Source organism: Calonectris borealis, chromosome 2 (genome assembly GCF_964195595.1).
Source record: "Calonectris borealis chromosome 2, bCalBor7.hap1.2, whole genome shotgun sequence".
NCBI classification, from domain to species: domain Eukaryota; kingdom Metazoa; phylum Chordata; class Aves; order Procellariiformes; family Procellariidae; genus Calonectris; species Calonectris borealis.
This window is the reverse complement of record NC_134313.1, coordinates 103,939,368-103,965,844: the sequence shown is the minus strand read 5'-3', so window position 1 is coordinate 103,965,844 and position 26,477 is coordinate 103,939,368. Positions and strand designations below refer to the sequence as shown.

The window sequence follows — 26,477 nt, the reverse complement described above, 5'->3', positions numbered from 1 at the left end:
AAAAAAAAAATCAGATTTGGTAGTTTTCGTATTGCAACTGTGAAAGAAAATATGCTGGCAATTTAGCTGTTACATACTTATAAATCTAAGAATAGCAGCAGAGTTAAACTGGCCACTGGTTTTTAATGTCATTGTTCAGGTTAGGACTGGATTATCGGTATGTATATACTGTTCAGCTGATACTCAGCAAATAACATGAGTTTTATCGGTTCGCTGGCAATGCTTGAGAAAACTACCAAAACTTCTAGTTGTCTCCCTGCTGAAATTCTTAATTTCAGCAAAGCATTAAAGCATATGCTTAAATCCCATAGGACTGCAGTTTTCATTATATTTTATCTAATGCTTCAGTGCTTTGACATATCGGAGCCAAAATAAAGTTAGTTTCCTGAAAGAAACGGGTGAAAATAAGGAAAATGTAATCCCTGCTCAGTCTCATCTAAAGTAAAGTGAAATAAACCTGCATGCAGAAGAAAAAAAGAATAAGTGTAAGTATTCTGCTTACTTGAAAATATGAGGAAAGGATTGTTGCTTGGGTATTTTGATTGATTATCCCAAAGGTATATTAAAATAACCGTTAGATAACAAATGTAAGTACAAAACGAAGTATCTTGAGGAAGGGTGTATTTATTGAGTAGTAGCAATCAAAATGACTTAATGGGATGAAGCTCAAGGATGTATTGTTTTGCATGGCTTCCCGGGTGAAACTTGTGACGTGGCGACTCTGGCTCCCAGGGGTGCGGGGTCAGAATTGGCCCTGGCAGCGTGGCCGGTACCGCTGGCTGCAGCCTGCCCTGCTTCTCTCCCTTCCCTCCCGAGGGAGAAGCAGCCTCCTTCGCCCCGCAGACTTCAACCCTGCCGCAGCCGTACCTCTCGCGGAGCTGTGGGGGCTGGCTGTGCCCCTCACCCCGGGCCTTTGCTCGCTTTCCCAGCACGGGTGGGTTGTGTGGGCGAGGCTCAGTCCCCCTGTTCCTCACAGCTGCAGCCTGGGAACTGCGGCGGCTTGGGAGGAGATAAGCTGGAGGGAGTCTGGGACTCCTGCTTGAGAGGCTGGGAACAGCCAGCCCTGGGGCAGCGGGCAGTAAGTACCCCAGCCTTAAGCTGAAGCAGTTTCATAGAAGAACCAGTTGAATGTCACAGAAGCAAGGAGCTGGGAATTACGAGACCACAAAGTCAATGCTTGAGGTAGGAGGGCACGGCTATTTTTATTTGCGAGTACTTAGGGGATGGATATCATCCCTTTGTCTTTGCGCTCACGTGGGTGAGTGGATTCTCCCACTCTTGAGGGAAGAAAATATCTTCAGACCTCAGTGATATGTAGATTTTTCTGCTTGTTTTAGTTGGGAAGGACTTCTGATTTGACTGATTTAAACTCCTCTGCCTCAGTGATGAAGTGGTGGTCAGAGACGAGCAGTCATGCTCCTGCTGCACTTTGGATACACAGCTCGGTATCCTCATGCAGAAGTTGCCCTTGTTTCCTCTGCTGCCACAGGTCATGGTTTCATTACAGCATACCATCTCTGCATCTGCATTTGCTTCTTCCAGCTTGGTTGTGAGAAATGGTATTTCTAAAAATAATGCCTGTGCTCCATGTTATTTCTCAGTTAGAGATTGTTGGTGCAAAGCTGGCATCCTCAAAGAAGCCTGAGCTTTACACCTTCCCCTGCCATTCTCTTAGTGCTCCCACTGCCCCAGACTTAGCACCAAACAGGAATTAACTCGATAAGCCAAGAGCTAGGATTTGCATCCGCTGTTTAGAAGTAGTCTTTCTGCAGAGAAGGAGAAGTGGATGAAGGCTATTTCTCCTTTTCATGCAACGCAAGGCCTAGTTTGCAATGACCAAAGAGGTCGTCGTTCAAAGACCACGTGGTTATGAGTGGCTTTATCCCAAGGAAGGTAGGGTAGATAAACCTCTTGGGTACTTCTGGCTGGGGACCTTGCCTTCAAGCACATCTGATGCGTGCGAAGGGAGGCAGCCGTCTGCTGCAGTAGAATCGTGCCCGCTCATGGGGATTAGAGCCTTTCCCTGGCAGAGCCTTCCCTTCTCAAGTGCGAGTTTCTGTGGGCAAACTGAAGCAGAGGTTTTTTTGCATAAAAGGTGTGGGATTTTTTTTTTTTCTTCGGCAGGGTGGGTAGTTCATCTTAAAGGCCTTAAGGTTAGTGTTAGGCTTTTTTCACTTACAAACACCTATCCACGCTCAGATATACTGCTGCAGCTCCGCAGCATGAGAGCTGCTGCACTGCGAAGGGCCCCTGCATTTGGCTGTGGGGGGTGGGCAGGTGCCTGGCTGGTGGGCGAGGGAAGGAGATCGTGGCGTGCTGGCTGACCTAGTGATGTTTGCCACTGCTTTCAAATGCCTACTTCTCTGGAAGCCTGTTGCTTCCACCAGGAAACGAAAAGGACTACGCATAACACTTCCCTGTCAGGGCTCCAGTACCAAAAGGAGTGATGTATATGTCGGGCACTCAGCAGCACGTGTATCCATGGTATTCAGCTCCATCCACCCATGGCTCATTTCCCTGGCACGTGGTGCTCCCAGCAGCTCTGACCCCTTTACTGCTCACCCCTGCTTACAAGCAACAAGCCTGCACTATATTAATTCCCTTACACGTGGGATGCAGATTGTAGTCTCCGACACCTCTGGTTTCTGCGCTTTGCTGTGCACGTGCCTGAACGCAGGTGTGACACGTGCAGCAGACACAGCCAGCGGCCTCCTCGCAGAGCAGATCTGGAGATACTTTGGTGTATGCTTTGGGTTCTTCTAAACCAACATCTGTGTGATTCACAGCTGGGTGTTTTGAAGGTGAGGACTCAGTGGCCTGATCTACAGTGCTCTTGGAGAGTGGTTTGGGAATGCCTGCCTGCTGGGTTGCTTGCAGACAGCCTGTATGAATAGACTTGGCAGCATACCAGACAGGGGGACCAGAGCCCTCTCAACATGGATGCCATGCATGTATTTGCAGAGAGAAAACGAGCTGGCTGTCGGCTCTGGAGCTGCTTTTGAGCTGAGTCCTTCAGTTCGTGCCGTTGGTTCAGGCAGGTGAAATTGTGCATGATCTGGAGGATGCTTTCCTCTCATACCTTAGGCTAAGCATGTGTGGTGTCTGGAGGAAGAGCAGTTTGGTTCAGAGGGCAATGCTGGGGCATTCCACAGAGGGCAGTCCCCGCTGCTGGAGGGACGGTGGTAGGGCAGAAGATCCAGAGAATGTTCCATGTCAAGGCAAAGATTTGATGGCAGCTCACGTAGACATATGGTTAAACACAAGACACGTTTAAACCAACTCACTCAACCTATTCTTTCCACAGTTACATGATCGCCTGGAGGTCAGCACAAGCTAGTTGCAGTCCATTCTTTTCTGACTGTGAGCTACACAGGGGCTGGTTACGTGTGCTGCAATCATCTCTCTTTAACGGGTGTTCACTCCAAGGGACCAAGCTCCTACCACAACCTATGTCATAAGTACTCCAAGAGATGGTGATGTCTTACCCCAGGGAAATCTGAGACCTTGGCTCTCAGGGCATGCGGAAGTTCACGTGGCACCCGGTGGTTTTGGAAAAATGCTGGAGCTGCCCCTACCCTCAGAGCTCAGCTACAGGGCAGAGCTGAAAGGAGCTGGCACTGGTTCCTGTGGCAATACTGGGTCTCAGCGACTGCCTCTGCTCTGCATTGATGGTGTGCCTTGCTCTGGGCCGGCTCAGTCACCTCTGCTTTGCAAGGGGAGATGCAGATGGAGATGCAGATGAGCCCACTTGGTTGTGGCCTTAGAAAGCAGTGAGCCAGAGACCCAACCAGCCTCTATGGGATGGATATGGGGAACTCTCTGACAACCTGTGCTTCTCGGAGATAGTGGCAAAGTGTTCAGCAGTCTTTGAAGTGTTTTTTTCTTGGCACAAACTTGCTCCGGTTTCAGGAGAAATCCCTTTGCAAGGGGTCAGGTGAGAGCTGAACCCAGTCTGAGCAAGAGCTATCAGAAGAGATTTCTTTATTATAGTATATTGAAGGGAAAAATGTGTTCTCACACTGGGGACAATGCATTGTCCAAGAATAAGGTCCTCGTGCTTGTCTACCCATCTGTGGTGAACAGAATATTGATGTTAAAAGTTTTTTTTCTAAATGACTACTTCCATGAAGATTTTAGCCACCATATTTATGTCACAGGTTTTAGACCTGCAGCAAGTTTTTCTGTGCTTTCAATATTCACTATCTCTTCTGATCTTCACTGACAGATGACCAATATTGATGCTTGAAATGCTGCATTTTGCCAGATCTCCCCCAGGGATTCCTTCCCACTTGCCTCTCTCCCCCTTCATGTCCCTCCTGCCTGTGCTGCAGACCTGCCTCCCCCGTGCCGCTGTTTCAGGCAGGCACGCTTTGCATCCTCTCCAAGACGTGCCTGGGGCAGGGGTCCCTCTCACCCTCATCCCTGCCGCTGTGCCGAAAATAGTTGCGGAGACTGAGGAAGGAAATATCAGGGCGCAAGGTTCCTGAAGGAGGCAGGGAGAGAAAGGGCAGCAGATGCTGAAGTCATTAGGCGAGCAGACGCAGGGAAATAATGACATTCCAGAAAGGCCTCGCGCCGGTCGAACAAGCATCCTCCCAGCCTCAGACTGGGGGTGCCTTTAGCTAGGCAACGGCCTGAAGCCATGAATCTTGAGGCTGAAATTGCTGGAGCAGCATATCTAGTAAATTGTTAAATTGACTAGCTTATTAGCAGTGTTTAAAAATCTTTATTTGCAAAAACCCATGAATGGTAAATTATGGAAAAAGTGGGCCTGCAAAAAACAGCTGCAAACAATTAGGCAAAACAATAAAGCCAGTTACTTGCATGCTGTCTCTTCTGTTTGTGGGGCTGTTAAATGTATTGGCCTGACTTACTGTTAATATGCAGAGATTATTTTCATAACAGTCCCTCTGTAAATTATCTGACAACAAAACTGAGCTTTGCCCTGCTTAATGTATATCAAGTGAACTAATGCAGGAAACGCGCGCTGTGTGGTCTGCCGCGTGTCCAGATAAGAGCTGAAGAAAATCAGGGTGTGGATGGATTGTTTGCCCAGAGATCAGAAGGCTCCAGAAGGAGCACGCGCAGTCTCTAAATATCGGAAACAGGAGGAGGCTACGTGGGTCTCCCCATTTGCGATGATGTTCCTTGGGGACAAACTGTGCCATGGGGGTGACCTGGCAAAACCCAAACATCGCTTCTGTAAAAGTGGTGCGTGGGCATTAACCCCAAACGGCCAGCACGGGGTAATGCTCCGTAGAGATGCTGCTTCTCTCGGCAGTGGAAGTGGTGGGATGAGGAGGGCGCGACGCTGTGCCTCCAAAGCCCGCTCAGGGAGCATCATGTTGTCTTGCTACCCCTGATGTACCATGAGCTGAGAGGGCAGCCTGCTGTGTAATGGCAGGATGACCGGTCAGTGCTGAATGAGCCAAAGTGCTAATTCCTTTATTTTACCAAAATTGTTGTTCTGCTATTAGCCCTTTGATAGAAAGCTGCTGGCAAAGTGTATCCAACTATGGTTCTTGTAGTCTTTTGCTGTCTCACTTGGATTTCACGTCCTCGGGGGCTGAACAGCCTCCCCGGTGCGCAGGTTCTGCTGCTGCTCTCCCCCTGCCAAACCTCTCTCTGCTGGCTGCTGGTCAGGACGCTGCAGCCTCCCTACTCTGCTGCTGCTGCTGCCATTGCTTTCTTGAAGAGCTGTTTGCTTGCACTTGCATGTGATTAAAAATCTCATACTTGGAAATGGCAGGCTGAGGCTGTAGCAGAAACCGGGAATTAAATCTGCTTACAGTCAGCTCGGGAGGAGGGGATGTTTCTGCATCTCTGCCTTTGCCTGTGATTCACGGTGCACTGCGAACAAGCGGAAGATAAAGGGGTCAGGACAGCCTGGAGGAGAGAGGACAGAACAGATGCTAAAGAGAAGCCTTTTCTGCACAGCGTGGTAGGGGAAGCAGACCTAACCTTCAGGAGAGCATGTATTAACAAAAATGAAGCCAGTGACTACCACTCAGACCGAAAAATGTGATCTCTTTCACCACAATTGCAGAGAAAATGGTGCTGCATTGTAATTTTAAGCCAACTGAGGCTAGAAGAGGGGCAAGAAATAAGGTGAGCATGAAGAAATTGAAAGAAGCTTCTTGAGTGGGGAGGACAGAGGGTTGGAAAAAGAAGAGCTTGGCTGCTCAAGCCATATTTTATTTGCACTAGGGAGTCCATTAATGTGCCCTTTGGAAAGGTGATGGCAGCCGGTGCTGGGAGGGGAAGTCCCACGCAGTCCCAGAGTGGAGTGTGTGCTGCAATTTGGTCGGGAAGAGAAAAGAGAAAAAGATATGTGGTAGGGAAACAATATGTGCAGGGACAGATTGCCCTCAGCCTTACTGGAAAGTTCCCGGAGAGCTTGGCTGCCCCTCGATGCTTCCCAGCTGGAGGCCATATCGCAGGCATTTTCCATGAGAACAGCAAAAAGCACATCTCCACTGCTCTTTTGCTGATGCTTCGGTTCCTGCACCAAAGGATGAAGGTGTTAAAACATGACAAGGAAATGGATCTTTAAAATGTTTCTCACATGTCTTAAACTTTCCAGTATGTGGCTTTTTAATAGTAGCAGAGTAATTTTCTGCTCAGCATTTCTACAAAAGCCCTATGTGGCACTGATTTCTGCTGTGAAGGATTGCAGCCTCCGGAGGTCTCAATTCTGGAAAAGCTCTAAGCAACTGAAACAAGGGTTTAATGAGGTGAAATGTGTGTGGCAACATTAGCTATGACAGCGTTACCAGCTTTGCCGCTGCTGATAAATCCCAAATGCATTTCCTATCCCAGCAAGCTTCAGTATGATCCTCAAGGGTTTTTCTTTTTCCCTAACACCTGGGTAATGCCATGCATGACTCATCCTCTCTCGTACTGTCAAAGCATGTTCAGTTCTGCGGGAGCGGTGCTCAATGGGACCGAACGCCTGGTGCCTGTATCAGCTCTGTTCATTCTCTCTCGGGTCAGCTGTCTTCTGGACAAAAATTTATCCACACTTGCATGTGTGTATCTACATGTGGGGTGTGTTTTAAGCAGAACTGTATACACATATAGCTACTTTGGGTAAACAAGCCCAACCTGTGTTTTCTTTTCTAGCTGGATTTTCAGTCAAACTTCCAGTATGGCGTTAACGAAAGGTAGGTGAGGAGAAGGGACTCAGTAATAGCTACAGGAGCCCTCACTCTCATCTCCTTTGGTGAACTTCACTGTGAAACTTAAAATGTCACATTTCTTCCATGCTCAATTTTTAATTAAAAACTCCCCATTGAAAAGGTCAGGACAGCTTGACTCTCTGCTGCCCGTGCACCGATAGCCTGACAGCAGTGAAAGCTAATAGCAGTAAACAAAATTCCTCCCAACCTGTAAAGAAAGCGCTGAGGACCCTCTCTGCCTGGAATAACTAACAAGTGGCAGCAGTGACAGCCTGTCCCTGTGTCCCAGTCCTGCCATGTGCCTTCTTTGTGAGGAATCACTACCCATCACCCCTGTTCTTGCTGGCTTTCTTTATAAATAATACACAGCTCCTCACCTTACCAGTCTTCTCATCTTTTCCTCTTTAGCACTGCTTCATCTGCTTCTGCCCCGAGATTACAATCTTATTTTTAAGCACTGGGTGCAATGTGCTTTTGCACTTCTAATATATGGGTGCTAGTGGATTGTCAGATGCACCAAAACCTACTTCGTTTCATTCTCTCTAATTGTGTGCATGTGATGAGCTCTTGACTGTCCATCTTTTCAGTGCTCATGTTTGGACACTGCAATTGTGTTGCTAAGATAGGCACTTTCTTTTCAGAAGAAAATTTTACTTGCAATGCTGTTGTCAGCCATCATAATTATCGCAGATTCAGCTGAAACTTCCAAACACGTATGTTCTGGTTTATTTAAGCTGTGGAAGTATGAACAGAGTCACAGACCACAAAATGTTTTATCAGCAAGGGGAAGAGCACAGCTGTTACCATGTACCTGTCGTTAGTGTGCCGGAATCTTTTTTATTCAGCACCAAAGTGACTTCCTCACCTATGAAAGCTGAAAACACAGACTGCATTAAGAGACCGGTGAGTTTCGACTGCCGATTTCTCCTTTCAAACTGAAATATTAGATTTATAGAGAAACCCATTTGACTAGAAAGAGATTTTTCAAGAAATCGATGGTTGGCTCACGCCTAGAATTTTATTCAATCCATTCAAAAAATAGACAGAACTATAGGGTGGCACATATTGTCAGAGAGTACAAATGTCACATCTTTCTTTATACAGTTTAATTTAAATCCATAGATTAAGACAGTGAAATAATTGCCCTGGGTGGGAAAATAATTAAGGGTCTTCCGTGAAAGGACAAGTCTTCAGGTAAGCATTTACACAAATGTATCTGGTTACGCATAACTTTTTCTATCCTCTATAAAAATATAAACAGCATTTCAAAATGTCTTTAGATAAGTATGGCAAGGTCGTCTAACAGGGCATTAATGTACTGACAGAATACGGGGCCTGAGCATATCAAACCACATTTAGTAATCCATACCCAGCCAAAACTGAAACATTTTGTATAAGCTTCAAACATAATACAATATAATGAAAGAACAATATCAAACCAAAGACACACAAGTATGATGTTCCTCCTCCCATATGAATTCTTTATCTTTATTTTGTATTTTTTGTTAATATGGCAACGACTAAGACAAAAGTGGCAGTTTTGCACAGGTTAGTTGTAACTCAGGATCAAGTATAACTTGCCGTTCCCAGAAAGTAACATTGCTGGGAAGCGACATGTGCCAGCATCAAATCAAGGGCACTCACTGTCGTGTTTTACCTGTGCAGCATTACTTCGATACAGACTGTAGCATGTGACAGGAGGACAAGTGCAAATTACAAGGGCAGAATCTTGGCTTCCCAGACAGCAGAACCAGGCCGTAAAAGTAAGACTAAACAGTATTTTAAAGGCAAGAAGAAAATTAAACAAAAAGCCAACTCATCTAAACTTTAAACAGTAGGATGTAGGGTGTTCCTGGCACAGCTCTCATAAACGCACCCTATGTTTTCCAGGAATGCAACCTGATAAGCTAAACACCTAATCGTTGTTGCAAGGACTTACTGGTTCAACACAGATTAAAATGTTCAAATACACTGAATATATTGGTCACAGGTCTAATCACATAATTTCCCTTTTCCCAATCCTAAATTTGTATTGGAGCAGCTTCCCCATCAGCTGTGTGTTTGTATAGCAGAGCACTCGATGTTGTAACTGACTAGCACGTATGCCAACAACAGCTGATATTTTCCAGTTGAAGTGATCTACAAGTGAGAAACAAAACCTAAGAAAGGGTCAGGTTTCAGATAAAGGTTGGACATTTTGAACTTTGGACAAAGTGACAGGTATCTTTGATTCTCCCGGTGCTGGCGCTTTTGTGACTGGGTTTGCATGGGCTTTTATATCAGCTATTCTCTCTTTAAATCTTTGCTGGAGGTACTTTTCTTCTTTGGAGTAACTTTTAGCAAAAGCAGACATCAGCAGACACGCTGCCACGGTGGACCCTCCAACGCAAAACAAGATTGCTCCTGCCAGCTTGCATATATCAAGGGACCCATTAAACTGAACAGCACGAGTATCCACCACAACAAAATCATCTTTCCCAAGAGCTTCGATTTTCGGTGGCACAAGAAAACCCACTACAAGAACCGTTAAACCTATCAGCATAAAAGCCGTCCCGGAGATGAGTCCGACCTGGAAAACAAAGAAACAAACAAAAAACCCAATTAATTAATATGCCTTTCCAGTTTTTAGTCGGTAAGTGGTCCTAGGAGGCATTTAGCTTTCACCGTGTCTTGCAGGTACAGTTCTCTCTTCTAGGAGATATTTTTCTTTTAGGTCATATGTGGCCCTACTAGAACTAGAATATATGGAGAAACTGTCTTTTTACAACTCATATTTATATAATTCAGTATTGACATTTCTGGAAACAATGGAATATGCATCTATACGTCTAAGTAGCATTTCATGTCCACAGTTTAACCCCACTGCTGTGTGACTGATGATTTCTTTAGCTTTAGGTGGTGGTTACCATCAACAGTTCAGTCCCTGCTGATAGTCTGTGTCATATCCACCACCTGCTTTTACTCCATGAAATGTCTTTCCTTTGCAGGGATTAGAAGGAAGTTGCTACTGCCGTGAACAGATCACAGAATACTTCTAGCACATTTCAAGTGTAAGTGCCAAATTTGGTTCACGCAGAATGGCCCTACCATCAAAGCAGAGGGGTTGGATGAGATGGCCTCACAGGCCCCTTCCAACCTCTGGTGTCCTCCAATTCTGTCAAGTTCCCTGCCCTTAATGGAGATCTTGCAGTTTTTTTGATCCCTAGGTCACACAGTCCCAGAGTTACTGCTGTTAACCTACCAGTCCTATTCCCAATAACCTGGCAGGACTATTGTGGGTGCAGAGCAGAGGTAAACTACACTTTCAAGCTATGGCTGGGGTTTCCCAGACAAGACTTTGATGTTTCAGTGACAGAGAAACTAGAGGATCCAAAGACCCCAGAACTCCCTTGGAAGCTGATGTATCTTGGTAAGAGCACCCTGCTTTCAGAACGATGGTTATTCACTCATCTCAGGGAAAACTGAGCAACAGAAGGCCTTTCTGGGTGACTACGTAAAACCGTTAGTTTACATGGGAAAGTCTTGAAATGGGAATTTCTCTCTCCAATAAACAGTAACAGGCAGTACCTTCCAGAATGTAGAGCTCCACCTGCTAGGCGATCTCTGGATCTGAAAATCATCCTCATACTCCCATATTGAAGCTGTGCAGTCCTCATAAAACTGATGCAGGTAGGACCGAACTCCGTAGCGTTGGTACCCTCCCTCGGAGCTGCCCTGTGCATGCTTGGACCCACAGATGTCAGCATAGGAGCTCATCCTTCCTACCTGCAATGAGAGTTTCATGCAAAGCAGATCATTATCGATGTGGCGGGAGAGCAAAGCTGGCTACAAACTCTCCAGATGCCACGAAGAAAAGCAGTCCAGGAGAGACCCTTCCTTCCCTTTTTTCCAAACCACGAAACGAGCCTGGTAGAGTTGCATGCGGTGACTCAGCTCAAGCGAGCCCAAGGCACTCAGCGTCTTGGCACAGCACAGCCTAAAGGTGCTGCAGGGAACATCCCCTCCCATACGCAGGGTGCCCGCTCCCCATTTTTCGCACTAGCGTGCTACTGCGTTTCCATGGAGATTGAAAAAAGCAGAATATATCAGGTAACAAAAGCTAGCATCTCTCAAGGGCTCATGTTGCCTCTCATCCAGACTGCTTCTATCAGTTAACTAGAGTTTGCAACCTTAGCAACTTTCCAAACTACTGGGTAAGGTTTTTTTTAATGTTTTTGCCCGAGCTTTTGAAGTGCAGGCCTAAGCATTGATACAACATTCATAGCCATGAGAAACAGAGGCAAAATAAGTCCTAGAGAGATTGAAACTGTATATATCCTGTACTTAAATATGGATAATTAAAAATGAAAAAGATGGAATGCCATAACAGCACCTATCTGCTCACTGAAGAGAGTGAAATGGAAATACTAAACTTGTGGCAAACCACTGCTCCCTTGGAGAAGTCAATGCCCAAGCTCCTGCTGACTTGAATAAAACCAGAATTTTGCCTGCTATGAAAACAATGTTCCCTTCTCTTTCTGCTTCATGGAAGTTCTCCTAACACACAAAATTTGTATTTAACTATGCAGGTCCCAGGCCTGAACTTGCTTGCATAGGTGTGATGCTACTGAATTCATTGAAGTAATACTAGCCCCTAAGAACTTTTAGCAACAGGTCAATGTTACTTAAGCTGACTGACTTCTCTTTAAAGAAGTTCAAAAAGTCTTAGTCCAAAGGGAACTGTTAATCAGTACTTGCATCTGAATGTCACAGCTCAATTTATATCAGCTTCAAGCAGTTCATCTGATTGCCACAGCAATTTTACTTAGAGAGAAAGAAGGAACATTTGACATGCTCATGGCAGCTAGAACCTCCCAATTTTGCAGCCCTACAGCCCTTCAGGAATGGGTGATCTTGCTGGGTATGACATACCCGAGTATGCAAGAAAAACAAACGCTGCTGCATTTAAATTAAGCAGAAGCCAGAAAGTATCGATGGGGAATGACAACAGCCTGAATGAAGCTCTTGGCTGGCTCTGAAATCACCACTGGTATAACAGTGATCTTCCAGCCTTTTGGAATCTGGTTGCGTTCTTGGCTCAGGGGTAAAGAGGGGGTTTGCTTTTTCTTCTTTATAAAAACCAGTAATCTTGTTTTTTACTTAGTTTGTATATCTAATATGTATTCAGTTTGGGATGTCATGTTCTCAACATCTTATAATTGCAAATATCTCTCCTGCAACTTGTGATGAGGTTTCAAGGCTCTCACAGAAGTCATGACCGAGTGGAGGAGGAGGCCCGCATGATGCTGGGGGCCCTAGCAAGGGCCAGAGTGGCTGAGCTTTGCAGAGCAGCAGGGGTAGCACCAGGCACAGCTTCTGGCAGGAGCCCCTTCTTTGAACCTAGAAATGCCTTTACATCCCCTGCTGGTTTCCCTTTTCCACTTCAGCCACCGTAAAGTATTAGGAAATCAAAGAAGCGCTCTCTGACTTGGTGGATGGGCTTGCTGCCTGCTGATGGTACAGCATCAGTGCCCTCCAGAGTGTGCTGAAGGTGCTGGCTTTCCCAGGCAGGGCAGAGGAACAGGCAAGGTGGATGGAGACCCTGAGACAGCAGGAAACTCCGGGGCAGCACCAGCTGCTCACCAGGTGCGCAGGGAGAGCCTGGCAGCCGGGCCACCCCGTGTCAAGTTGTATGTCGCCAACACTGACGTTTCCCACTACAGTTAAAATGTTGAAAAAGAATAGTTTGTTGTGCTCTTTTACAATGCTATGAGCTTTTGAACACTATTACTTTCTGAGGTACAAAAAAAAAAAGTGATATGGATACAAGTATATAACCTGAACTCTTGTGGGGAAGTGCTAAAATTTATTCTACTTTTGGAGTCTGTTTGTTCTTTTGCAAAAGAGCTCTTTTTGTTTCCCTTGGGAGTCCCTCCTTCTGCTGTTTATTCCCTACCTGAAAAGGGAGGAAAAGTCCTCTTTTCTCACTGCCACCATTTCTTCAACAGCTAGCTGCCATCTTCCACAGGACAAGCACTGAAGAGTTCTCATAAAACCAGAGTTCTGCCCACCTCATAAAAATACCTTAGGGTGAAAGGAGAGGATGAAGCAATGGCGTAGTTTACCACAGCTGCCCCAGCTCTCACACACGGGGTCACACAGCCTATACCTCAAGGATAAGAACAGTTTATGTCCATATCCCTCAACATGTCTTTTGGTTTTGAGTAAGCAAGCACTCCATCTCCCACATCAGAAAGAAGAAAGTAAAGAGGCCAACCAAAGCTCTGCAGAGACTCATTCTCTGGGGTCCTTACTTAGTTCTTTATTCTCACATCAACCCTACCTCCTTAAATAAATTATGCTTAACTCCTTGCCAACTTAAGTCATTCAGGTAAGCATATTTAGCACCACACAATGAGCAGAAAGGGAGGTATCTTCCCCAGGTGTAAGTGACTCCATAAGGTCAACACAGGGAAAGACCAGACCTAACATGACAACATAATGTGGCTTGCCAAAGCTCGCTTGCATTACTCCAGCTGCCGCCAGGAGACAATTTTAGAGCTTCTTTGGTTTCTCCAGAACTCAGAAAGCAGGTGAAGCACATTGCTGAGTCTGAACCAGCAACTGTGGTTATTGCAATCAATTTAAGAAAACTCAATGTAATGTGACAGAGAGCTGTATAAACACTATCTTGCATTCACTGCACTGTCTGTAGGTTTAGTCAAGAGAGAGAAAGGAAGGTGATGAAGAATTGCCTATAAGAACCACACAGCCTGGAATCACTTATATCACACATAGATTCTTTTTCTTTAGCAATCTAAAATGCTGATAGGTAGTTTCGGTCAAGCACATGAGCAAAATGATAGATAAGAGCTGTGAGGTGGAATAGAAAACAAAAAAAATGATCTTTTGCTTGAAAGAGTTGTGATAACATCAAGTAGTATGACCTTTTAAAATGGAAGAAAAAAAAGAAAAGGACTGCCAGCATCATTAATTCTTTTCAAGCACTGCATAATATTAGTCCTACCAAACATTTTCTTTATGCTCAGACTCTTCCACTTATAAGTAATCTGCTATCTTTTGCAAAATATCTTGTCACTTAGAGAGAAAAGAAGAAGGCTTCCCAGCCCTATATGACTCATTGAAGCAGCGTGATAATTTGGCCTATGATGGTCTCTTTTCTCAGCTACAATGTAAACATAATGTTGTTGTTCTCGCTACTTACAGATGGGGCAGAGGAACTGGAACAGCCAGAGTATGGTGGGTGAAAACAGTTCTCCATAACTAAGAAGGCAACGCATGTCACAGCATCAGTTTACACCGGATGAATAAATACTGCAGTAGCTATGATCTTTTGAGTGTTGATATGTATTTGCATGCCTCACCTTCATGGTTGAGAAACTAAATGCTGAAATGTTGGGAAACTTTTGCTAAAGAGAGTCACTGTTGCCCAAATCTGCCATACGCACGAGCTTAGAACATGCATCCAGGCTGCAGGAAGTGGTTTAATCATTAAAAGTTTTTCAGTGCCTAAACCCAAGGTGCCTAGGAACATGTGGGATGTATGATCACGGCTTCAGAGCACACCACTGCGTAGTAGCAATCCATCCCCTAGCAACTTTTGTTTCCATGGCAAAAGCTGTCCTGTTTACTTTGAGCTTTACTATTCTCCACCGACCTGGGAAGATGTGACTGGATTGGTGAACAGGCAGATTAAAAGATGAGCATGCTCCAAGAAAAATTACCCAATAAATTTCCCAACTACTTTGCTTTCTTATTGAAGGGTTGGACAGATTTAAAAAAACATAAGGAATTGACATCTGAAGGGCAGGACAAAGCAAATAAGGATGCGCCATTGCTCCGCGACACCACACAGCCACCAAATGGAAGGTACAAATGCCAGTTGGTTTGCACAGGTGAAGTCCCCCTCTCCCTTCTCCAGATTTACACACTTTGACCCTTCTGTTCACAGGGCCATGTTCCCAGTCTTTACGTACAGAAAGCGAGACCCCTGGGAAGAGCGGATACTGGAATAAATAACCTGTCTTTGACAACAGTCTCCCAGATGGCCTTTTTGATGCCTCAGCTACCTGTCATGCCAGTGTCCAGCAGGTTGCCAGGCCAGAGGCTGGCCCAAGCCTGACCCAGTCCACCCAAGCCGACGCGCGCCCTCGCGCAGCCACGGCTCCCGCCCGGCGCCCTGCCCTCACGCGGGGCTGGGGGAGCGGGGTGGGCGGCTGCCGCCGCTCCCCCGAGGACACCTGGGGTGCCCGGCTGCTTTCCGGGGCGACTCCTGCGCCCCGGCCGTGCACGGGGTTAGCGAGCAGGGCCTTCTCCTCTGCAGGGGGACAAGGCCCCGCCCGCTTCCCAGCCGCCAGGTCGCGGCCCCTCCGGCCAACGGCCGCACAGGCCGCAGCGGGATGCCCCGCCGGCCGGGCAGGACACGCTCTCCATCGCCCGTTTCTCGGGCGAAGCGGAAGAACTCCGCAGCGCCCGCACCCCGGCGGAGATCTCGGCCCCAGCGACCGACTGGCGGCCCTCACCCCCCCCGGCCCGGCGCCGGCAGCCCCGCGGGCAGGCGACAGCGCGGTCCGGCCGCCCCCCGCCCTGCCCCTGCCCCGCAGCGCCCGGCCGCGGCGCCCCCTAGCGCAGGGCGGCGGCGCAGCCCCCTCCCGGCGGCAGCGGGGCAGCGCGGCACCAGCCTCCCCTGGTAGGGCCGCCCCCTCCCCGGGGCCGGCAGGCGAAGCCCGGGGGCCCCGCCGTACCCCCCAGCCTCGCCGGGCAACCGGTGCCCCACCGTCGCCTTCCCCGCGGGAAGCTCCGCGCCGTACGCCCCCCGTGAGGGCACCGACGGTCACAGAAGCCTCTCCCGCCCGCCGCCCCCGCCAAACTGCGGAGCCCAAGTTTGCCGAGAGGCCGGGAGCGACGGCCCTGGGGCAGCGGGGTTACCTGTCCCTCCTGCCGCTCCCCTCGGCCGGCTGAGCAACCGCGGCGGCGCTAGCTGCGGCTCTCCCGCCCCGGTCCCATCTCCGCTCTGCGCCGCGCCGGCCCCAGACACCACGTATTATGTACGGCCCGGAGCGCCGCTCGCTCCCGCTCCGTGCCTGCGCACTGAGCCGCCGCCGCCGCCGGGCGCGGAGGGGCGCCGGGCCGCGCTCGCCCCGCCGCCCCAGCCCGGAGGTGGCTCCCTGGGGCGGCAGGTTGGGCGGTGGGGGGGACGACGCCGCCGCCGCCGCCGCCGCCGCTCCCGCCAGGCCGGGCTCTCCCCGGCAGCCGGCTGCAGTGAGGAGGGTCCCGTCCCCCGGGCCGGGCAGGCCGGCAGGTGCACGGAGCGGCTGCCCAGGTGCCCACCACGGTCACCGAGGTGTCCTCCCTGGGTGGCGGGAGCAGGAGGGGCCTTGGGCCAGGTCTCTGATCGCCACCCCCAGCCTCCTCCCTTTTAATCAGCATTGAAAAATGCAGAGGCTCAATGCTCTGTTGTTTGTCCGGTCGAGTAGGTAGACATCACCAAAAGCGATCTGTGAGCTACAGAGAATAAGGCACTGAGATCTGGGGGTTGGGGAAGTAAATCGGTCAGCAGGAGACCCAACTGGACTTTTAAGAGAAGCAGAGTGAGGCTGAGGGCCAAGCGCTAGTGTCTTGGGTCTGCCCTGATAACAACAGGTTGGTTGTTCAGTGGGAGAAGATTTAAAGTAAGCAAGTTTGGGGAATTAAGGAGGCTAGCGAGGGAAGGGTTAGAGAGCATGACAAGGCACTAAGAGCTGGAGAAGCTAAAATGTATCCCATAAAGAGGCAATATGTAATTCTTCTGAAAAAATAATGAGAATATAAAGAACGCTAAAGAGTCGTTTCAATGCTCTGTGCTGAAATACGCACAAAAATTGGGTATCGTTGCATGCAGAAAAAACGGAAGTGCATTAAAGCAAAATGGGTTAGTATTAGCCAAAGGAAAAACAAGGTCTTTTTAAAATGCTTGTATCACTATAGTACATGAAGAAGAAGGTGAGGTTAATGGTGGTTTCATTAATAGCAATGCCCAAGCTCCATTGTAAAAACACTGCAGTTGATGACAACAGTAAGTTTGGGCAATTGCAAACTAGGAATCATAAAAATAGCTATTAAAAAAGAGCAAGTAAAGGATTACATTTGCAGAAAAAAATGCTGGTTTCAGTGGATTTCATCCCGTCCTTCCAAAGCTGTTATGACTTTCTTGTTTCAAGTAATGAGTAATGCCAAAAGTGGTTCCCCTGACCTGAGCAGAGCTACTTCCACAGCGGTATGCTATGCAGTGAGTAGCGTTGGCATACCCCAGCCCAAGGCAACTAACAAGGCAATAAACTGACAATTATTTGTGATAAACCAGGAAAATACAGTGAGGTGATAAATGAATGAAAGGCAGGATGGAGTATCAGTCTTAAAACAGATTTCCTGATTGATTGTCCTGTAAGACTAACACCAGATTTACATGCGCTACCACAGTTAGGACTGAATGCGGCTTTATCCCAGATCAGGAAGATGTCTTCTACAGAAAAAGCAATTAATCTACATGAGCTGTCCTCTCTCTATTCACAAAGCTAGTTTCTTTTGATTACTAACCTACTGACAAAGGGAATAAATAAAAGGAATATGAAATACCTGTGTTGGCCCAGTACAATTTTGTTTCCTGACACAGAAGTGATATGCTCAGCGAACCAAGACAAATTAGTATTGTAGCAATGGGCACATTTGCAGTAATGCTAAAAATGGTCTGTAAACTCCAAATTAACAACCATGAAGGTTAACCTCAGAAGTTGCTTTTAGTGCACTTTTAGTGCATTAGGAAAACTGTAAACTCAGTCTGGGATCAGAGCTGTTGTTCAAGTATAGCTGAGATTGGTTATGAGAGGTGTCGAGCAGAAGAGTAAATGTCCCGCTTAGCCTTGAAATTGGTAACATCCATGCAAAGATGTTTTAGAATACCAGGACCTATAGGTCATGGTGTGACTCAGGATGTGAGCTGCTGTTATATGAAGGAATTTCCAAATTTAAGTTTTTCCTCAGTTCTCAGCTTTCACAAAATTTAGACTGTGTTTGTCCTGAAGGCTTCAGCTGGGAGTGGCATGGAGAGCAAGTGTAATATTCTACCTCAAGCTGTAGATGATGTTAACTTGACTTATTTTCCCTCGTGGAGAGGGAACCCAAGCTTAGTGCTTTCCTTATCTTCCACCTGCTCTGGTAAAAGTTTGTGACGGACAGTAGTGAGCATGCCGAGGAAAAAATCCTGTATTGTCAAGAACTTCTGTAGGTGGTGGTGTTAGTTGCCATAGAGTTTACAGGCTTCTCTCTTACTGAGAGGTGAAGCGATTATATCAGCCAGTTTGGTGAACACAGCTTAGTTAGCTTCTGGGAGCCTGTGCTGAATAGGAGAAATTACAGCTTCTGGAAAACACTTTTCTCTTGTAGCAAAATGCAGCAATTGGTATGAGACTCATGTTCACTGAGCTGCAGATGTCTGTCCCTATTTGCTTAATGGTGATGGCAAGCTTCCAGAGGCGCTTCTTCTGTTTCACATGTTGAGGAAAGCCGTGTCCTGAATAGTTCTACTGTAGTGACATTATTGACACCGTTGCCTGTCCTTCCCTTTCTAGTGCCCGACTTGCCTCCACCTGGAGAGCAAGGCCCATAATGCTCCCACTTCCTGGAAAACCTTCAGTTGACACAGAACCACAAGGAGCAGCTTGGGCATATAAAGGTGATCCCACCCATCTTCCACACTTTAAAGGGCAGCAAAAGAGAGGTGGGAGAGCTCCTTCCACTGCAGAATTGGCTGAAGGGGGCCATGAGGAGCAGGAGCTAACAGCTGTCATCTGCCCTACTTTTGGCTTCAAGTCTCCTCCAGGAACTGTTGCTGCCGTTCAGGTGATGCCTCTAAGTGGGCAGTAATATCGGGGAGGAATGGGGCAAAAAGGCAGAGGTCAGTTCAGGTCTGTAGTGCTTTTCTGGTGCTCTTTCTGCTGCCACTATGGCAGTTCAAAATGACTTGAGGAGGCTGTGAGGGGAAAGGTGGCAGTTTCTCATCCCCTCCCATGTGACATTCAGAGCAGATGCTCTCTCAGGATGCCCGGTATCCACTGTTTTCTGATAGCAGAACCTGGAGGACAAATTCATAGCTGTCACAAGTGCAGATTCAATGTCCTAGCTTAAAAGACCTGAATACCTTTGCAAACATGTTGGGTTCTTGCCTGCCTTTCTTCTGCCTGAAATGAGATTGGTGTCCTCTTCCAGTGACTTTTGGAGAGATATCTGGTGAGACAGGCTGGTTCTGGGGGAGGCAGCCATTGCCATTTGGTCTTGCGTGCTGGCTTGAATCAAGTAGCCCAAGAGGGTATATGATAAAGAGTATTTTATTAATCAAAACAACTGATGCAGAGGGTGGTTTATGAATGGAAGGGGTGTTTTTTTCAGACTCTAGACAGATACTGCCAGCTGCTCCATTCTTGTTTTATTTGAGGTGATTTGCCTGTTGATATTGTCTAGAAATCTATGCTTGGCTACTTGTTTTTCAAATATTGCTGTATTTCCCAGTGCTTTCTACGGAATGTTCTAGCAAGCAAAAATGATTAATTGTGATAATTTGTCATATTCTGCCATCACCATCTTTGCATCTTTGTCCTTGTCCCCCGAGCCAGAAATATAGAAGATGATTTCTTGACAACTGAAATCATAAATCTAGGTGCTTTTTTCTATCTTACCCTGAAAATATATGGGCTTGGAATTGTTAGTTCTCTTTTTCATTCTTGTTGGTGCTGGTGAATTTGAATATTACGATACCAGGGAATATTTGGGGGCTGTCTAATCCAAAACGCATATAGACAGGTGATTGAAGACGTGGCAACAACAGGGAGTTCGTATGAGGGAGTGAACATTTGCCTGTGAGGGGATGCTCGGCGAAGAGGGATAGGCAGGGGGAATTAGAAGTATTCCAGTGACCCATCTTCACTCACTTCCCTGCCTCCATTCATCATGTTTGCGTTTCCAGCGTTCAGTAAGAAACTTGCTTGCTCTTAGGCCTGGTTGTTTTCAAATAAGCTTTGCAGGTGCAGTGTGTCTGCAAGGTTTAGAGGCAAAAAGCCTTAATTTAGATCCAAATGAAATGGCGAAATGGCAAAATATCAAAAACACCGTTTTCTAGAAGTGTCAAGCGTTGGACAGCAAATGTGTGCAGCAGTGAGTATTTTATTTGTAGCAGCTACTAGTACCGCTAGACGGCTGTGTTGTTTTAAAATACACTGCCTGTGAAGATCAGTCCTAGGAGCTTGGGTTAATTTATAAAATTTGGTTTCTCAAGGGAAGCGTAATTCAAAGTCAAGGGCAGGTGGGGGGAAACTATTCAGAATCAGTCTAAGAAATTCAGTTTTCTTGAGAGGAGACGTGGTGTAAGGTACGTTCAAGTGCTGAGCACCCCTGTCAAGAGCAGACTTCCAGGAGTGCTCGGCTCCCAGTGGGACAGCCAGCTGGAGGCCGAGTTTCCGGGCGTGCTGAGCTGTGGCTGCCACATGCGTGAGTTACTGCGCCTGAGTGGGTTAGGTCACGTCAGATGAGTTTCTCTCTCTGCTGTATTCCTGCCTCCTGCGCCTGTGAGGAAAAATGTGTGAACCAAAGCGTCTTTCGGTAACTCTTGCATGCCTGTGATTTCTGTTCCCATAGGTGAGGTTGCTAAGGATGCTCCATGTGCCACGTGCCAAGTTCTTCTCTGTTTTGGTGCCCACATGGAAATGGAAGCATCTGAAAACTTGACCTCTACTGTGAATGCTGAGGGTCATGAGGGTAACATTAATAACTGCTCTCAAAAGGCCCTGGGGTCTTAACGTTTTACCTGGCTGATCACTATCCCAGAATTCATTATACTTCTTCCTATCAGCTTTTGATAAACCGAATGGCTTTTACAAAGCAGCCATTGTAAGTTTACAATGCAATTACTCTGTGGTTGGTCTCTCATATACCTTTACGTATAATCCAAATGTTGACCACATGGCAGAGTGAAGGTAGTACACAAATACAGTGTAATCAATGTTAATGGAGTTTTAAAAGGCATATTTTGATTGTAAGGCCAAAGATGGCAAGGACAACACCATGATGATGTTATTGCCCGAGTATACTGGCAGTGCCTGTGAGCGGCTGTTACCAGGCAGGAACCGCATTGTCAGGAGGATGCCGTACAAACCTCTGTGCAAGGGCATCTTCTGGTTTAAGGAGTTATTTGTTTGTGTTGTCTAAAACAGTGTAATCACACTGTATTTGTAATGTAATTAGCCACTATATCAAGTGCCAATTGCCAGGCTGTCACTGGTTGTCTGTTAATCTATATTTCTTGTTCAGAAAACACTGCTGGATTTTAGCAGTGAAAGTCTCTCTCCAAACAATTACTTCCCTGAGAGAGGTGAGAAGGATTAGATGAACGCCGTCTCAGCTTTTGCGACCAACTATGTATTTACTTTCAAGAGAACCTGTATCCAATTGCAATCCAAAGACGGCACCTGTGTTGCTACGAGGCTCTCCGGAACTTTTAACCTCTGTTTAGAAGGAAAAACCCCAAACTGAGGAGAGCACGCACTGATTGTTCACATGATTTATAGATGTTATGACAAAATAAATGTGTCAAATCTGTTCAAGGTGTTTGAATAGAGGGGAAATGTTATCTTCTTTTTAGCCACACCAATAAAAATTTGGTTCCACCTTTGACCCTGATGCACTTTCGGAGGGCATGGGACCGGTGGGATTACAGGCAGGTACCCTTGAGAGAGCAGAACACAATCTATTATTTCTGAACTAAAAAATATTTGGAGTTCTGTGGTGACATTGTCCACCTTAATTAATTGATGATGTTCAAAAGTAAATAGGCAACAATCATAGGCAGCCCGGTTCCACTCTCGTGGACACCTGAGAGTGAGAAGAGTAACCGTGTGCTCTTTGATGTATAAACCAGCAAGGTTCCAGTGTGAATATCATCCTTTTGACGTTATCCTTGGACTTGCATGTGGGACATTTAAAACATTGCTGCCTTTGTGAAGATGTCACAAGGACAAATTTGTTGCTGTAAACCTTCTGCTTGTGCCTATAGATTTTTAAACCCTTTTGATTTCTATAACCGTGTTTCACTGGGTGGGTGGTGCTCTGCACTTGGTAGAGCTAATTCAGCGGAGGACCTTTCCTAAAGTTGTTTTTTTGCATTGCCACCAAAACAATTTCATTGTTTTTTGTTGCTCCCCAAGGATGAATTACCTGCACTTATCTTGACTAATATTGTTTTGCTTACAAAGAAAGCGTAATAATCACTCATTTACTTGAACAGAGTAGAATAACAGTTGTGTGCAGACTTCATGAGGAAATAGCACACATGTTCCCTAACAAAATCTGTTTCACTGTCTCCTTCTTGCTGTTTGCTTGCTTGGTGTTATATGCTATTATATGCTAGCTGCCTAAGGGTTGAAAGAGGAGTAATTCCTTTGAAGTCAGGGATCCCAGTTAAGTGTACTGGGCAATCCTGTGTCCCTCTAGCCACCTGTGCCTGATGGTGGCCAGTTGCAGGTGCATGTGGAAAGATTATAAAAACAGGGCAATCACATCAGGTTCTCTAAGCTGTCAGCTTCTGACAGCATGCAGCCTAGGGACTTATGGACTAGAGGAAGTCATGGCCACCTCTTCGTATTTAGTAGTCATTAATGAACCTTTCCTTGTGAACTTAGGAGTCTCACTGCTTTTTAAATCCACTTTTGCTTTTGGCAACTGCCGCAATGGGTTGTGGTCTTAATTTACTGTGAAAGGGAATCATATTCTAGGTATCTCTGCAGAATGAATTTTTAACTGGGAAGTCAGTCACTTTTTCATTCTATGCCCTTGTTTAATAGCACGCTCAGGACAGCTGTTTGCTCCAGGTGTTTTGTGCAGAAAAGATTGAAGACTAAGGCCCAGATCTTCAAATCTGCTTTGGGATCTACTTATTCAGGCAATGGTAACTCACTGAAGAGAGCTAAGCCCTTTGAAACAATGAGATGGAGTTGCGTAAATAATACATTTGAGTGTGTTTTTTTTTTTATCTGAGGAAATTAATACGTGTATTTTTTTTACCACTTCACACTCTGCAGTGCATTAATGTCCCAGTCATTTTGTGCTTGATGATAAGATGATCATGATGTCACTGACATAGTTTGGTGGATACTGACATAGCTTGGAACTTTCACTGGGTCACCAGCTACGCCTTTTTAGTTAGCTGGCTTTAGGGGTTTTGAATGCAATCCAAATGTTCTACAGCTAGAAGTGGAAAAACTAGCATCTTCCATTCATGATTGATACACCTGGCGTTCAAAGAAAATTGTCTAATTCTCTTTGCTTGTGTTACCAATTTCAAGGCTGAAAGATACCATTATCCCTATGATACCATATCATTAACATCTCTCATAACCAAGGGCAGTAATTCTGTTCTCCAACTTTTGGAATTATTTTTACCTATTACGTAAATGAACACATAATTTTATTTTGACAGATTGTAAATTCACTGAAAAAAAAGTTTCTGGAGGGTTGGGAAAAATAAATATTTTTGTATTTGGTTCAGTGGAGAAAACAGAAAATGGAAGGAGAAAGGAAAGATTTTGAAAAAACGTTTTGATAAAGCACTATTCAAACTGAAATAGTTCAAGTGACAGTTGAAATGTCAAAATGTTTCTATTTTGAAACTTAACCCTTTGACTCTTCCATTTAAAATGGTGGTTTGGTTTTCTTTAATAAATGGACCAAGACAGAGAGAGAAAAGGTGAGGCAAAGAAATGGAATAGTCCCAAAATGAAACAAAACCTCTCGTTTTGCATCAGTCCAAAGTGTTTTGTGTTTTGCAACCAAACCAACCAGCCCTTTGTTTCTCCAGATATAGTGGGGGTAAGGACTTTCTTGGTTACTTATTCCAGTGGTTAAATGGTCTTGCTGTTGTAAAGGTGCATCTTGGTCATAATCTATTTAATGACGTTGAACTAGACTATGGCTTTTATAGGGGAGGCTTTTTAGTTGATTTATAGCATTTTCATTGCTGTAATCAACACCATGGCTATTGTAGTAGAGACAATTTCTGGTAGCTAATGACTGTAATCTAAGAGAAAATAAGGTATTGTGATAAAGGGGTTCACAACTAATGCAGTGCTAATGCAGGCTAGAAATGAGGAACATTATTCTAACTGTAAGGCTAACTAATTGTTTTAACAATTTGACTAAGAGTTTGCTAGATTCTTCTCCATTCTATTTCTTAACCATATTGGCAGTCTTTCTGGAAGATGCCTCAGTCCACAAGAAATAACAGGCTTCATTCAGAAGTTGTCTGAAATTGTATAGCCTGAATTATGCAGAAGATGAGAAGACACTTTTGTGCTTTTCAGTATTATCTTAAAAGAGAGTAACACCTCTTATTACCTGTTGGGCAATAGCGTAGCTCCGTTAAAGTCAATGGGCAAAATTCCCCATAATGTCAACAGAGTTCACATTTCACCACTGACCCAGCAGTAAGTGCTTCCTCAGTTTAGGTGGCTGTGTGGAATAAAATCTGAGGCTCTCTTCATCTGAACCGTAATTGTATGGGTGGGTGTGATAAAAGTGTTTTGCCAAGATGTTTGACTTCTTGCCTGACTGTTCCAGCAATGGCATCCAAATGCAATTTCAATGCAGTTATGTGGAAGAATAGCCTTGTAGCACTCCTCAGTCTCAGATTCCTTCAAGCCTTAGGCCAGGGACATTTTCAAATGCCTCTAGTACCTACTGTACCAAGGTAGGTTACCATAAAGCATTTAGAATTATTACACAGACATGAAGTGGTGTGAGGAGGTCTTCCAGACTTTCTTTGACAGAGAGGTTAGGTATTTTCTTCAGACCATTTGTGTTATCTAGAGTAGGGTTTTAGTGGTTTGTTTTGTTTTTGTTTGTTTGGGGTTTTTTGGTTTTGTTTTGTTTTGTTTTGTTTTTTTTAAATTAAGCTTATGCTAGATAATGAATTAGCATTTCAAAATAAGACTATTTTGTTACTTCATGATAAATCACAAAGGAGGAATTGCCTCAACAGAAAACCCAATTAAAACCTGCTGCCATGATGGCTCGAGGGCCTCCTGAATGCACGATTAACACTCTTGTGCTCTTTGACTTCTAGTTAATAGGTATTTAATCTATTACCCTATTTAAACAGCTTCAGGAGTACATTATAATGAGGTTCACTCACATGTGTTGCCTGGGCTATAAGGGGATGAGAAGCTCAACTTCTTTCCTGGTAAAGTCAATGGAAGGGCTGTAGACCTGCAAAGTGGTGAATGTGAGACAGTTGGTACCAGCTCTTTCTGTTCTTTGGTGTGTGTAATGGCCTCTAGTTTCTCAAGCCTTGCCTTAAATTGCATGTTGCAAAATAAAAGTAAAGTTACTTTCAAGAACAAGCTTTGTCCCTCAGAGTGCTGGGTGGAAGGAGGCTCATCCACTAGTTGTGTGAGTTGGCTATAATTTCATGTACTTCTACACTGAGTTTGTGCACTTGACAATGGTACCCCTCAAGAGATAATGCTTGCATTGTAAGTTGACCATCATGTACATATGCTTAACTCTGAATAAATATTTCTTCAGAAATGCCAGAAGAGAGAACTGGGTCTTGCCAGCAGTTTTAGTGTTTACTGCTGCCTCCATCTGCTACTGCTATGTTTTCCTCTCTTGAGATCCAGTTTGTTTTGACTCTTATTCCCCTTGTATGTTAATTACATTCATGCTGTGCTCTTATTGATGAATAAAAAGTTGATATAGAAAGGCCAGCAAGGAACTTGCTCTTTGTTATCTGTATCTGTTTGCTTTAGTAATGTGTGGGCATTCTTCTATTACACTTCCTGCATGTTTCTCTGTGATCCTGATCTTGGAAACTATGAGGTGAATTAGGAATAAACTGTACTGAAATCCATTAGTGCCAAGACAAATTGAATTTTGCTATCAGTTATTGTTTAATTGGACCAGATATTTTATAGACTTCTGGTGTCTTCTGTCTCTAGAACATATTACCTGTTGGTTTGTATCTTTTACTTAACAGGTCTTAAATGCATTTTGTGAGAGAAACTGGGTGCTGTGCTCTGTAACTGTGGGGAGAAAAGAACCTGTTGTTCTTTGCTTTTGGTCTGATGACTGTTCTGATCACTTTATTTATTAAGGGCATTTTTTTGAGGTAGTGGGTTCTCATACCCACTGTTCTTTCATCTGAGAACATCCTGAACCCTGGGTGGCATTGAGGTAACTAATGTACTTCCCAAGAAGGAAGATGTCTTGCCAACAATGCAT

The 26,477-nt window shown here is 45.5% G+C and overlaps 1 protein-coding gene across 1 annotated transcript; it reads right to left on the bottom strand.

Annotated features, from left to right (window-relative positions):
- Positions 1-8,170: 8,170 nt before the first annotated feature.
- Positions 8,171-16,189, bottom strand: NRSN1 (neurensin 1). The gene is made up of 3 exons (XM_075140715.1): positions 16,107-16,189; positions 10,746-10,943; positions 8,171-9,747 (listed from the first exon to the last, which is right to left on the bottom strand). Exons 2-3 carry the CDS (start codon positions 10,932-10,934, stop codon positions 9,349-9,351), a joined length of 588 nt encoding a protein of 195 aa, XP_074996816.1. The 5' UTR covers positions 10,935-10,943; positions 16,107-16,189; the 3' UTR covers positions 8,171-9,348.
- Positions 16,190-26,477: the final 10,288 nt, after the last annotated feature.